Genomic DNA, 14,483 nt, shown 5'->3' on the forward strand with positions numbered 1-14,483 from the left:
GGCGTGCATGTACGCCTGTAGTCGTTAATGGGTTAACGATAAACAATCTTGTTTGCTATTGTTTAACGTTAAAAATAGCTTTGTCGGGGGGGGGGGGGGGCGTGTGGCCAGCAGCAAACACAAGCAAACTCTTGAAACTAGGGGGTTTTGCCCAAAATAACCTTCTTCCCCGTCCAAAATCGTCTGCCTTGGACTTAGGACAAGAAGGGGGAACAGTTGAGCCATGACAGAAGGCTCCCGGATGCTCACCGTGGGCACACCGCCGGGATCGGTGACCACCACAGTACCCCTCAGTAACATGGCTCTCCTCTCTCACCACCAACTGACACTGCAGCGGAGGAGATGGGAGGTAATCAGGCATTTCATTCTACTGCCGAGACACGCGCTGTGAGAGGGCTACACTGATCTAAAGCGGCCCGTGCACCCATTCCTAACCTTCCTCGGGAACCAGTCCTCCCATACCAGGGGTCCCCGCTCCCACTCACTACTGACAGCCTCTCCAGCATCTAATAATAACCCGTATTACCGGGACACCCCATACCTTCCTGTTTTCTGCACCTTGTGGCCGGGACCATCTTGGAGTCCTTCCTTCTCTCACACACTGCATGAAGCGCAGGAAACAGACATAGCAGCCTTCCCCTACTTAACTCCTCACCCAGTAGTACAGTGTGTGCACAGCTATACCTACAAATTGAACTAGCAATCTTGTGAACTTTATAAGCCTATTATTGTTTCTCTTTTCTGATAAAGAAATCCTGTAGAATACAAAGAACTGAGCATATTTTTCTATTTCCCTTTCTTCTCCCCTTGGCTGTATTCATCTACTGTGTTCAGAGGTTTCTCAGCAATAATTCTCAAGCACACTGCGCCACCTACTGGCTGAACTAATTGCATTGAAACATTTGCTGTATGTAATACCAATTGCCTTGGGACTTTTTACTTCACACTCATAAATGTAAGTCCTTCCTGACCACCTTCCTTGCCGCTATGTTTGATTATACTGGCCTCTAAGTGGACAATCTTTGTGTACAATACCGACAAGCTCTCCCCCTGGCGTACTGGTGGCCAACAACCAGTTCATACAAACCTGAGCTACCACTGTTCCAAAGATTTTGTTCTTCTATACTATAATATACAACAGAGCTCCATAAAACGCTCTGATTTTCTACCCACTATTTAGCTCTTCACATCATAATCAACTTACCTCCGGTGCTGTATACCTCATTTTATCACTCACACACAGTTTGTGAGTCCATTGTGGACAACACTACCTACTTATTCTTCAGTAGCCAACACTTCTCAGTCTCAGTGACATGGCTTAGTTCACCTTACAAGGATCAGCGCTACCTTAAACCTGGATAAATCCGAGGCCTTGATCTTAAAAGGACCCGCAATCCCAACCAGGGCTGCAGAAGATGCTATAAAATGAGCAAGCTCCCATATCAAATACTTAGGTGTCCTTATTACTAGAAACCCCTACAGCTTATACTCCACCAATATCAAACAATACCAAACTCAACTCAAAACTCTGTTACAACCCTGGGAATCTTTTACTTTATCTTTCTCAGGAAGAGACAATCGAATCAAAATGATTGCCTTCCCCAAACTTCTATACATGCAATCTCTCACCTTATACCTTAAACAGTCCTAAATTAAATTAATTACAGTGACATACAGACGCTTTATTTGGAATAATGTTCCCCCTAGGATAGCCATGCGATTCTTGCAACAAACAAAATACAATGGAGATATTAAAGGGATAGTGCGGTGCTAAAAAATTATTCAAAGAATAACACACATTACAAAGTTATACAATTTTGTAATGTATGTTATGTCTGTGAATCGCCCCCTACCCCGTGTCCCACCACTCCTGCCCGTGTACCCGGAAGTGTGTGGTGCATTATACATTACCTGATCCGTGTCGAGGCCGTCCGCCATTTTGTGCCAAACGTCATCTTCGGACGCACGGCCGAATCGCTGTCCCCGTCCCCCCTCCGCCGCGTCATCAGCCAGTCAGCCGCGATTGGCTGAGCATAACTGTGCTCAGCCAATCGCAGCTGAGCACAGTTATGACGTGGCGGAGGGGGGACGGCGGCAGCGATTTGGCCGTGCGTCCGAAGATGACGTTTGGCACAAGATGGCGGACGGCCTTGACACGGATCAGGTAATGTATAATGCACCACACACTTCCGGGTACACGGGCAGGAGTGGTGGGACACGGGGAAGGGGGCGATTCACAGACATAACATACATTACAAAGTTGTATAACTTTGTAATGTGTGTTATTCTGTGAATAATTTTTTACCGCTGCACTACCCCTTTAACTTCCCGAACCTAAGAAATTACAACTTTGCTGCCCTCCTATGCATAGTTAGAGACTGGACCCACAGCCCTTCTTGTTATACTTCACACAACATGAATAGTGTGTGTAAAGGTGCAAAGGTAAACTCCAAAAAGTATGGGCAGGGGCGTAGCTAGGATTCATGGGGCCCCATAGCAAAAAACTGTATGGGACCTCCCCTACACACTAATGTGTATATATATATATATATATATATATATATATATATATATATATATATACATATATATATATACACACATACTCGGTGATGTGGCCCAAAAAAAAATTCTCCTGTGGCCAGAGGCAGAATTCTATAGTTATATACATAGGTGCAGGAGCAGACTACCTTTTGCTTAACCCTTTATTTACTGCAGTGTGTAAGTGATCCAGTGTTCTCTTACATGCTGCAACACAAAAAGGGTTAATATAGAAGACAATTAGCTCTCTCCTTGCTACTCCCGCGCTGATAACCCCTGACCTCTGCAGGAGCTCAGAGAACAGAGGTCAGAGGTTATCAGAGTAGTCAGGCAGAGAGCTAATTGTCTTCTGTATTAACCCTTTTTTTGTTTTGCAGCATGTTAGGGTGCGTGCACACTACAGAATTGCCGCGGGTTATACGCGGCAATTCCGTAGTGTGCACGCAGCCTAAGAGAACACTGGGTCACTTACACACTGCAGTAAATAAGGGGTTAAGCGAAAGGACACAGGAGGCTCTTATCTTCCCTGGGCTCCCTCCCTCCACGGCCCCATAGCAACCGCCTTCCCTGCCTCTATGGTAGCTACGCCACTAAGTATGGGGATGGTGGTGCTCCTATCCGCTGACTTATTACACACCTAACCAATATATGCGATCCATAGGGACAAGAGATCTGGTTACTTAAAGTAATGTCTACCAGGGGTGCTATGTTTTTGTTTATGTATTTTATTAAAGGGGTTATCCAGCGCTACAAAAACATGGCAACTTTTCCCCCTACTGTTGTCTCCAGTTCAGGTGCAGTTTGCAATTAAGCTCCATTTACTTCAATGGAACTGAGTTTTTAAACCCCACCCAAACTGGAGACAACAGTAGGGGGAAAGTGGCCATGTTTTTGTAGCGCTGGATAATCCCTTTAATGCTCAATTCCATCATTTTATGGTTCTGTTAGTACCTTCGTATGACCTGGCGAATTATGTTTGTTTGTACATATGTATTGATGTGGATTGTATTTCATTGTGTCCCAATGTGTGTGATGTATAAATCTGTACAAACTTCAATATAACGAGTTTAAAAAAAAAAAAAGGCACCCACCCACTGGCAAAGAAGCTCTACTGTTTGCCTTTTTGCAGGATGTCTCAGTATAAAAAGAATTGGGGTCATTATTATAGAATTCACCGATTAAAGGTATGACATTACAATACCAAGAAGATGCACAGCCAGTCATAAACTCTTTTCCTTTCCGTCCTGAAGAGTAAAAAAAAGAAAAACAAGGGTTTCAGGATAGGATACAGTATGTAGCCATGGAGAATTAAAGATTGCACAGTATGGATATGACTATGGCTTACTGCTTGTGAAGTTGAAACAATACTCCTCATCTCCGGTGCACTTCATGGCATAGGTCGGCTTATATTTTCCATCCAAGAAGGTAGAAGTGGCGGGGCAGACCAGCCCATTATGTGTGTTATTTTCTGGTGGCACTAAAGGAATAAAAAAGAAATGTACGTTAAAGCCATGAATACAGGAATATAGAAGAAGACCACCGGGTCCATCTAGTGTTACAACTGGACTGGCACCATGTATACAATACAAGCAATGAGTGCTAGCCCTAACAATCCAAAAACTGGATCCTCCAAAAAGAAAAAAAAAAAGGACTTAAAAAGAACGGACTGCACCTAACTGTGAGGTGCAATCCGTTCTTTTTTCAGTCCTTTTTTCTTATTTTTGGAGGCACAGGGTCCATCTAGTCTGCCCTAATATAATTTCCTTTAATATTATCTTAGGGCCCGTTCACACTATGGATTCAGCCTGGAGATTCCGCTTGGAACCCCCACCCACAGACTATGCATCAAATCCCATCTGCTATGTCTTTGAATGGGAGGGCTCGCGCCTCTGCTCTTCTACATTGCTTCAGCTTTCTGGGGATGTAATAGCTACAATACTTGGGTCTATCACTGTGTACAGTCTATTTCTATTGATCAGTCTGTTCTTACTTTGTATGATGCCCTGTGTGGTATTTTCCATTGATGCTACTACCCATAGGGTGAATGGTCAGGTAGCAGATATAACTATACCATACAGTGTAACGCAGATTTTACCTGTACCATCCCACTACCACTATACAGTACACAAGTAATATACTACTATCACCAGCATACAGAGGCCAAATGTATACAAGGCCATGAGTGGCGGCCCCTTTGGCAGCAGCAGATGATGTGTCCTGGGTTATTATGAAGGTCACACAATATAAAGTTATTCATGTCTTCTCAACTCTCAATGTACAGTCATGGCTAGGGATGGTCCGAACCAAGTTCGGTTCAGGTTCGTACGAACCCGAACCCTCGGTAATGGTACCCGGATCCAGCGAGAGGACCGCCTGGAAAACTGGGATACAGCCACAGCCATAGGCTGTATCCCAGTTTTCCAGGCGTTACTCCCGCTGTATCCGCCCGCTCCACGGAGCGGGCAGACAGCGGGAATCTGCTGCCGAGCGTTCGGGTTCATACGAACCCGAACCTCGGCAGGTTCGGACCATCCCAGTCATGGCCAAAAGTTTTGAGAATGATACAAATATTAATTTTTACTAAGTCTACTGCTTCAGTTTTTGGCAATTTGCATATACTCCAGAATGTTAAAAAGAGTGATCAGCTTAACAGCAATTACTTGCAATATTTGCCTAGAAAATGAACTTTATCCCCCAAAACACATTTCAACATTATTGCAACCCTGCCTTAAAAGGACCAGCTAACATCGTTTCAGTAATTGCTCCATTAACACAGGTGTTGATGAGGACAGGGCTGGAGATCAATCTGTCATGATTAAGTAAGAATGACACCACTGGACACTTTAAAAGGAGGCTTGTGCTTGGCTTCATTGTTTCTCTTCTGTTAACCATGGTTATCTCTAAAGAAACACATGCAGTCATCATTGCACTGCACAAAAATGGCCTAACAGGGAAGAGTATCGCAGCTAGAAAGATTGCACCTCAGTCAACAATCTATCACATTATCAAGAACTTCAAGGAGAGAGGTTCCATTGTTGCCAAAAAGGCTCCAGGGCGCCCAAGAACGACCAGCAAGCGCCAGGACCGTCTCTTAAAAGTGTTTCAGCTGCGGGATCAGGCTACCAGCAGTGCAGAGCTTGCTCAGGAATGGCAGCAGGCAGGTGTGAGTGCATCTGCAGGCATTGTGAGGCAGAGACTCTTGGAGCAAGGCCTGGTCTCAAGGAGGGCAACAAAGAAGCCACTTCTCTCCAGAAAAAACATCAGGGACAGACTGATATTCTGCAAAAGGTACAGGGAGTGGACTGCTGAGGACTGGGGTAAAGTCATTTTGTCTGATGAATCCCCTTTCCGATTGTTTGGGACATCTGGAAAACAGCTTATTCGGAGAAGACGAGGTGAGCGCTACCAACAGTCTTATCTCATGCCAACTGTAAAGTACAATACAAGAATCGCCTCTGTCCCTGCACTTCTTTTCCTTTTGTTAAAGGGATACTCCAGAGCAAGGTTGGGTTCAGACGGAGGAATTCTCGTGGATTTTCAGGCGGATTCCGCTGCAAAATGCGCAGGGAATCCGCGCGAAATTCCGGCCATAAAGAATGAACATGGTGAATGTACATTGGCTTTAACCCTTTAAGGACATGGCCCATTTTCGTTTTTACGTTTTCGGTTTTTCCTCCTTGTGTTTAAAAGGTCATAGCACTTGCATTTTTCCACCTAGAAACCCACATGACCCCTTATTTTTTGCGTCACTAATTGTACTTTGCAATTACAGGCTGAATTTTTGCATAAAGTACACTGCGAAACCAGAAAAAAATTCAAAGTGTGGTGAAATTGAAAAAAAAAACGCATTTCTTTTATTTGGGGGAAATGTGTTTTTACGCCATTCGCCCTGGGGTAAAACTGACTTGTTATGCATGTTCCTCAAGTCGTTACGATTAAAACGATATATAACATGTATAACTTATATTGTATCTGATGGCCTGTAAAAAATTCAAACCGTTGTTAACCAATATACGTTCCTTAAAATCGCTCCATTCCGAGGCTTATAGCGCTTTTATCCTTTGGTCTATGGGGCTGTGCGAGGTGTCATTTTTTGCGCCATGATGTGATCTTTCTATCGGTACCTTGATTGCGCATATACGACTTTTTGATCGCTTTATATTACATTTTTTCTGGATTTGATGCGACCAAAAATGCGCAATTTTGCACTTTGGGATTTTTTTGCGCTGACGCCGTTTACCGTACGAGATCAAGAATGTGATTAATTAATAGTTCGGGCGATTACGCATGCGGCGATAGCAAACATGTTTATTTATTTATTTATTTGTTTACTTTTATTTAAAACCTGGGAAAAGGGGGGTGATTCAGACTTTTATTAGGGGAGGGGGCTTTTTACTATTAACAACACTTTTTTTTTTTTTTTTTACACATATACTAGAAGCCCCCCTGGGGTTAGGGTTATTCCCCCTGGGGTTAGGGTTATTCCCCCTAGGGGACCTCTAGTATATACACTTGGATCTCTCATTGAGATCTCTGCAGCATAGATATGCTGCAGAGATCCATGAGATCGGCACTCGTTTGCTTTCGGCTGCTGCAGCCGAAAACGAACGAGTGCCGAGCCGAGGACGGCGCCATCTTGGACGCGTCCCCGGCCGGCATCAGTAACGGAGATCGCTCCTCCGAGCGATCTCCCCCACTAGACCCCAGGGAAACGTTGCCTCCGGTAATCGGAGGCAGCTGTCAACTTTGACAGCTGCCTCCGATTAGCTAATTAGCGGGCACGGCGATCAGACCGTGCCCGCTAATAGCAGCGGTCCCGGGCTACTCGCGGCACCCGGGATCGCGGCACTTCAAGGCGGGGCCGCCGCGCGGCCCCGCTTTAAAGTGCAAGTGAGGACATATGACGTACGCATACGTCCTATGTCCTTAAGAGGTTAATGGGCTTTTCGCTTATTTGTTCACACAGCGGAATTTCTGCGCTGAAAATTCCACCGCGGATCCGCTTTCCGCCTGAAGAATTGACATGTCAATTCTTTGGGCGGATTCCAACACTTCTGCCAGAGCTGAACAGGCAAGGAATTTCAAGCAGAAAACCTTCTGCTTCAATTCCTCAGTGTGAACCCACCCCAAATGTTCATATCAACTGGTGTTAAAAAAATTATATAGATCTGTAATTTACTTCTTTTTCTAAATCTTAAGTATTCCAGCACTTATCAGCTGTTGTATGTCCTGCAGGAAAAGGAGTACTCTTTTCTGTCTGACTAACTGGACAGAGGTGGCAGCAGGGAGCACTGTGTCAGACTGGAAAGAAAAAAAAAACACTTCATGCAGGACATAAAACAGCTGATAAGTACTGGAAGACTGGATATTTTTAAACAGAAGTAAATTACAAATCTGTATGACTTTCTGACATAAGCAGATTTAAAAAAAAAACACAATTTTTTTTGTCTCCTGAGTACCCCTTTAATAGCTTTATATTTTGACGGTCAATATTTCCTGATATTTTTTAGTGTCTGGAACCCTCCTTTAGAAGTCATTTCTAATAATGATTGATGGCATATGAAGGAGCTCCCACAGTAACTCGCTATAGACTCGGCTCCCAGCTGTTACCCGTTACCACGGTAAATACCAGAGCACCTGACATACTCCTCTACCCGTTAGGGACATGGAGAAACAACAGCAGCGCGCTGGGAAGCAACACAGAGCCCCCTCTTCCTCTATACCTCTCCCACAGAGGGAGAAAACAAAATCCAAGATGGCTGTGTCTCCTCACACAGCAGCGCAGCACATCACCTCAGGAGACACAAATATAAATCATTCACCTCCTGCTTCTTCTGAAATGGTCACAAATGACCCCAACACTGAATCTTTTATTCCTGGACTGTCTATTTCCTGTAAATCACTAGCCATAGAAGTGGCCAAAATAATAATACCAGACATTACTGCTTCCTTGGAAGCCACTATAATGACCTCACTATCTGCTATACAGGGAGACATTTCTCATCATACCTCCCAAATACATGAATTAGAAGAGCGCCTAGGGTTAGTGGAGGATGAACTAGCCATGACTAAATCTAAGCTACAAACAACTATGAAACTTACAGCAACATTAAGGGACAAGACAGATGATCTAGAAAATAGATCAAGACGGAGTAACCTTCGCATAATAGGTCTGCCTGAAAGCATAGCACTGTCACAATTATCCATCATCTGTACCTCAGAATTACCACAGACCCTAGGTTTACAAGGCTCTTGTCAAGTAGAAAGGGCACATCGTATAGGCCCTCCAGCAAACACTTTAACCCCTTCCAAAAAGGCGACTACTAACAAACCGAGACAAGTGGTAGTCAAATATCTTAATTGTGCAGATAAAGCTGCTATTTTACAGGCGTTTAGGAAAATGAAAACTGAAGTTCTTATAAGAGGTCACAAAATTCTGATATTCAATGACTATTCTGCTACAGTAGTCCAAAAACGAAAAGCATTTGCACCAATATGTACGGCTCTAGTACATCAGCAAATTAGATTTGCACTCCTCTTCCCTGCTATTCTAAAAGTCTTCAAATCAGATGGATCTACCAGTGTATACCAGACCCCTGAAGAAACTTCGTCTCTCCTAGAGAATTTGAGAGACCCGACTTCTGCTACTCCTCCTGGGGATAAGAACAAGAGACGACGTCTTGATAGTCCTACATCTCCTTCAGCAGATATGGAGTGATGAACTATACTGACTAACATGTCTAACAAGAGTCATCATCTTACTTCAGATATTTATTTATATCTCCTATTCCTTTATATTCCATCATTTTCTCCCTTTACTTATGCTCCTCCTATTCTACTATGACTTCCTAAGGTTTCACCTTAAAGAAAGAGTTTTCCTTTACCAAATTAGTCATGGCATTTGTTTACTTGTACAAATCCTGCTTGAATAGGAAAATGTATAGGAAGAGATATTGCTATGTAGTATTATTGATATTAGCGAGTTACGTTTTCTCGCCATGTTACTATTTGTTTTCTATTTCTTCTTTTTCTTGTATCTTTCTATTTTCTCACCAGGCTATATGCCCGCTCGGAGTCAGCGAATACTCCGTATGTTTCTGTGTGAAAAAAGTGAAGTCTTATACCAACTTTCTTTTGCTTATTTAGTTGTAAGATTTAGATATATTGCAATATTATTGCTATACTGCTCTCTATATATATTATGTAAGGTTTTTTTTTCCAGTTTTTATGCTCTCGGGTCTAATTGTAACATGAATCTCTCATCTATATTTTTCTTATCCCTACTACTGCTGTGTGCTCTTGGGGTGCCTGCCTCTTATCACTTCATCCGCTCCTGGCTTTTATGAAAATCGTTTCTTGGAATGTAAAAGGTTTGCGCTCTCCTTCCAAAAGAGCGCTCATCCTTAAACACCTTAGAAGACTGGGAGCGGATGTAGCGTTATTACAGGAATCTCATTTGTCTGAATCAGATTATGTCACAATGAAAAGGTTTTGGGTAGGTGAAGTCTTTGGATCTCCTGCTCAAAATAGGAAGCGTGGTGTGGTAACTCTTATTCATAGAAATTTTGTCCACTCTATTGTTTCTCAAACCTCAGACTCAGAAGGAAGATTTCACCACATGGTTTTGGATACTCCATCTGGACATATAAGCTTATATAATGTTTATGGCCCTAATAACAGACGAGCTCCATTTTTCCAACACTTAGAATCGTCCCTTCTTCAAGATGGTGAATCCAAAATAATAGTAGGAGGTGACCTCAATACAGTTTTACACCCGCATGAAGATAGGAAACGTTCCACTCCTCTGACAAGGAATTCTCCTCCTCCGGAATTATTTTTAACAAATTTGTTATCTAGTACTCATCTAGTGGATTCCTGGCGTCATCTTCATCCTGAAGAAAGAGAATTTTCTTTTTTCTCACATTCTCAGATGGCTTGGTTCAGACTTGACTATATGTTAGTCTCACAGGGAGCCTTGAGCCTACTAGATGACATAAATGATATGGTTATATCTGACCATTCTCCGATTACTTTAACCCTACGTGATTCTTACCCTAAAGGAACAGACATTATTTGGAGATTCCCAGCAGTTTTAGCTTCAGATGAAGTCTTCAAAAATCTTCTTAAAAAATGGTGGTCACAGTTTTGCGACACTAATTCGCAACATACCACAACTCCTATACTGTTCTGGGAAACTGCCAAAGCTGTACTAAGGGGCAATATAATCTCATCTCTCTGCATGTAAAAAAGAAGCAACCACCTCTTACAATACTCTTACTACTAAACTTCGTAATGCATACACTACCTTCTTATCTTTACCTTCTGAACAACATAAATCCCTTTGGTGTATAGCAAAAAAGGAATTTGAATTAGCTCAAGAAAAACGTAATAATTTATATAAAGACCACTATTTTTCTCGTCTTTATAAATATGGTAATAAAACAGGAAAATTATTAGCTAACTTAGCAAAGAGTAAACACCCTATTTCCCATATCAAAAATATGAAAGATCATAATGGTTTATTACATTCTGATCCAAAAACTATTTCTAATATTCTTCAAAAATTTTACCGATCCCTTTACTCTTCTGATCTTATAGATCCTTTAGCGGGTCAACAGTTTCTCCAGTCTCTGAATCTTCCCAAATTGGATGAATCTTCTCTGGCATCATTAAATGCCCCCATCTCTCCTGAGGATATCTCTAAAACAATATCTTCCCTTCATAATAATAAAACACCAGGGCCAGATGGATTTAGGGGAGAATTTTATAAAGTTCTAAATACTGATCTGGTTCCAACTCTCCAAAAAGTATATCAACATATAATAGATAATAAATGCATGTTACCTTCAGGGGAAATGGCCTATATTAGATTACTCCATAAACAAGGGAAAGACCCACAACTTCCATCCTCATATCGGCCTATTTCTCTTATAAATCAAGATTTAAAAATTCTTACGAAAATTATGGCTGACCGGCTTGCTTTATTTCTCCCTAAGTTGATTAGTAGCCACCAAGTTGGCCTTATAAAGGGCCGCTCAGCGATAACTCATATTAGGACAGTTCTAACCGTACAGGAAGTAGTACGACGAAGGCAAAATCCAAACCATTCACCAGGACTGCTTGCCTTAGACGCTGAAAAGGCATTTGATAATCTTAACTGGGAATGGACGGATATGACCCTCTCTCGTTACGGCATTACAGGCCCTTTTAAAGATCTTATCTCTACCACATACAATAACCCAATAGCTCGCATTCATACACCTGGATTCTTGTCTGACACTTTCCCAATCCTTAAAGGAACCAGACAAGGTTGCCCAATGTCCCCCCTTCTTTTTGATTTAGCATTAGAGCCCCTTAATTAGATTTCTTCTCCTCACACTTGAATTTAAAGGCATTCAAGTAGGCAATGAAGAAGTACGTATAGCTTGCTTCGCTGATGACACCTTATTATTCCTAGAAAATCCCACATCACACATCCCTGGTGTTTTAAAAATCTTGAAAAACTTTGGCTCATTTTCTGGTTTTAAAATTAATATTATTAAAAGCCAATTGTTACCCTTAATACCACACTTGGCTCCCCATATCTACCCTGAAGGTATAGGTATAGCAAAACAACACCTTTTATATTTAGGAATTAAAATTGGACATACCCCTTCTTCTCTCTACTCATTAAATTATATCCCAATCTTCCAAAACATAGAACAAGAACTTGATAGGTGGAAAAATGTACCCCTTTCAATCTTAGGCCGTATTCATCTTATTAAGATGATGTCATTTGCTAAATTATTGTATCCCTCACAAATGATCCCCTTACTACTAAAACATAAGGATATTTCTCGACTCAGATCAGCCTTTACCAAATTTATTTGGAGGTCAAAACGACCAAGAATAGCATATGATACTCTCAGCCTCCCCAAACATAAAGGTGGTGCCCAATTACCTAATATCAGATTCTATAATTTGGCCTCCATTTTCAGACACATCAGAGACTGGATTAACGGTACTTCTTTCTTTTCTAATTATTCCTTGGAGTCTGCTCTTTCTTCTCCTTGGCCTTTGGCTTCGCTTCTTCACTTCTCTATTTCAGAACTACCCTCACATTTAAAACACAATGTTATTATTGCTGATACCGTGGCCACATGGAAAGCTTTAAGAAAATTGTATAAAATCCCATTTAGTCTTTCTAAGTTTTTCCCATTATGGGACAATCCCCTTTTTCTACATGGTAACATCAATCCTGACTATATGGTATGGAAACAAAAACAAATCACTCACTTAAGTAACTTACTGGACTCAGATAAGGGAGAGTTGTTATCTTGGGAAAAATTTAGAGACATGTATGATATCCCTCCCCATCACCAGGTTTTATTTGAACAACTGTGTTCTTTTGCTATTAATAGAGTTAAATCTTGTGCGAAGGCAGAAAAAACTAATGATTTTGATTTTCTATGCTCCAGTTCTTCTCCCACCTTATCTCTTTCACAAATATACCGTAGGATATGTGTTGATTCCTTACACAAATCTCCTCCCCCTTTTCTCCGGAAATGGGCTGCAGAAATACAAACAGATAATTTGGAACAAAAATTGCTAAATAGCATCCGATATGTTACTGCAGCCACTCCCAGTGTGAGATGGAGGGAAATCCACTTCCGGCTACTCCATAAGGCAATTTACGCTTTTAACTTTTCTTACTCCACCATGCCAGATGATTTCTTGACATATTGTCCAAAATGTAAAGAACCTAGCGCAGATTTATTACACTGTGTTTGGTCTTGTTCTCAAATTCAGACATACTGGCAATTAGTACAAACCTTTATTCAGAATACATGGAATGAATCCATACCTCTAACTCTACTCAGTTATGTTTTTCATGTTGTGGTGGCCGGGATGGAGATCCCCCTGAAAAACCTATAGCCTCAAAATGTATTCATCTTACTCTGTTATTGGCCTTAAAAGGCTTACTAAACCACTGGATCTCTGACACACTTCCCACTATTTCTGAGCTAACAACCTCGCTTAAAGAAACTCTTCATTGGGAAATGCTGGATGCAATCCGCAACAAAGATGTTTCCACAAAAAATTTCATTAAAAAATGGAAATTTTCTCATAAAGGTTATGTCGCAGGAGGAGAGGGAAGCTGGTATGAAACACTTTTGTAATACTGTTTGGTATCAGACGGCGGAGGCAAGGGGCACCCTAGGAGTACTCAAGAGTTCCTTAATTATATTAAAGATAGAGATTCTTTATCTACATTTCTTTCGGTCCTGTAGAGCATTAATTTTTGTTCTTTAGATTCTATTGTTTTTTATAGCAAAATTGTTTTCAAACTTACTATATTGTATCCTATTTATGTCTTCCTTTGATATGTAACTGTATTGTTATAGATAAAATTTGAAAAATCTAATAAAAATATTTGGGGAAAAAAAAAAAAATACGTACATGTTGGAAGTGCCGTCTTGCAGTTATGATTATAGCAGCAGTTTGTGCTGAATATCATTTTATCTGACGGGGAGGATATTTTGCCTTTACGGTCACAAGCCGATTCAGCCCAGCAGTTTCTTCTGATATAATATGTATACAAACGACTGCGATAATTATTGTTAACTAAGAGAAAGGAAAACAAACATTAGTGGATATCCGTTCCTAAAGAAAAAAACTGAATACAAAAGAAAAAAAAAAAAAAAAAAAAAAAGGAAGGTACTGTATTTGCAAATTACCAGTGCTGTCAAAAAGATGTCCACACTGTATGGATATGTTCACACTGAGGAATGGGCGATTATTCAGCGAGGAATTGATGAGGAAAGTTTTCTGCTTGAAATTCCTCGTCTATTCAGCTCTGACAGAATAGGAGCAGAAATCGAGCAGAATTCAATCCCCATTGACTTCTATAGGATTCCTCTAGCAGAATCCATCCTAAGGGCGGGTTCACACTACGGAATTCG

At 41.4% G+C, this 14,483-nt stretch overlaps 1 protein-coding gene across 4 annotated transcripts in view; it reads right to left on the reverse strand.

Moving 5' to 3' along the window:
• The window catches only part of LOC138769653 (phospholipase A2 inhibitor and Ly6/PLAUR domain-containing protein-like), a 36,551-nt gene extending 22,475 nt beyond the window's left edge, over window positions 1–14,076 (reverse strand). For 2 of the 4 annotated variants that reach the window (XR_011359274.1, XM_069948260.1), the window contains exons 1-3: window positions 13,981–14,076; window positions 3,887–4,018; window positions 3,633–3,785 (exon numbers count right to left, since the gene is read on the reverse strand). Coding sequence is in view for 3 of the 4 variants with exons in the window: in XM_069948260.1 (XP_069804361.1) it covers window positions 3,633–3,785; window positions 3,887–4,018; window positions 13,981–14,038 (343 nt within the window). In the remaining variant the exon portion in view is untranslated. The remainder of the gene's footprint in view (window positions 1–3,632; window positions 3,786–3,886; window positions 4,019–13,980) is intronic. The other 2 variants (XM_069948261.1, XM_069948262.1) reach the window with 2 other exon arrangements.
• Window positions 14,077–14,483: the final 407 nt, after the last annotated feature.

The sequence above is a fragment of the Dendropsophus ebraccatus genome, chromosome 12, assembly GCF_027789765.1.
Source record: "Dendropsophus ebraccatus isolate aDenEbr1 chromosome 12, aDenEbr1.pat, whole genome shotgun sequence".
Taxonomy (NCBI): domain Eukaryota; kingdom Metazoa; phylum Chordata; class Amphibia; order Anura; family Hylidae; genus Dendropsophus; species Dendropsophus ebraccatus.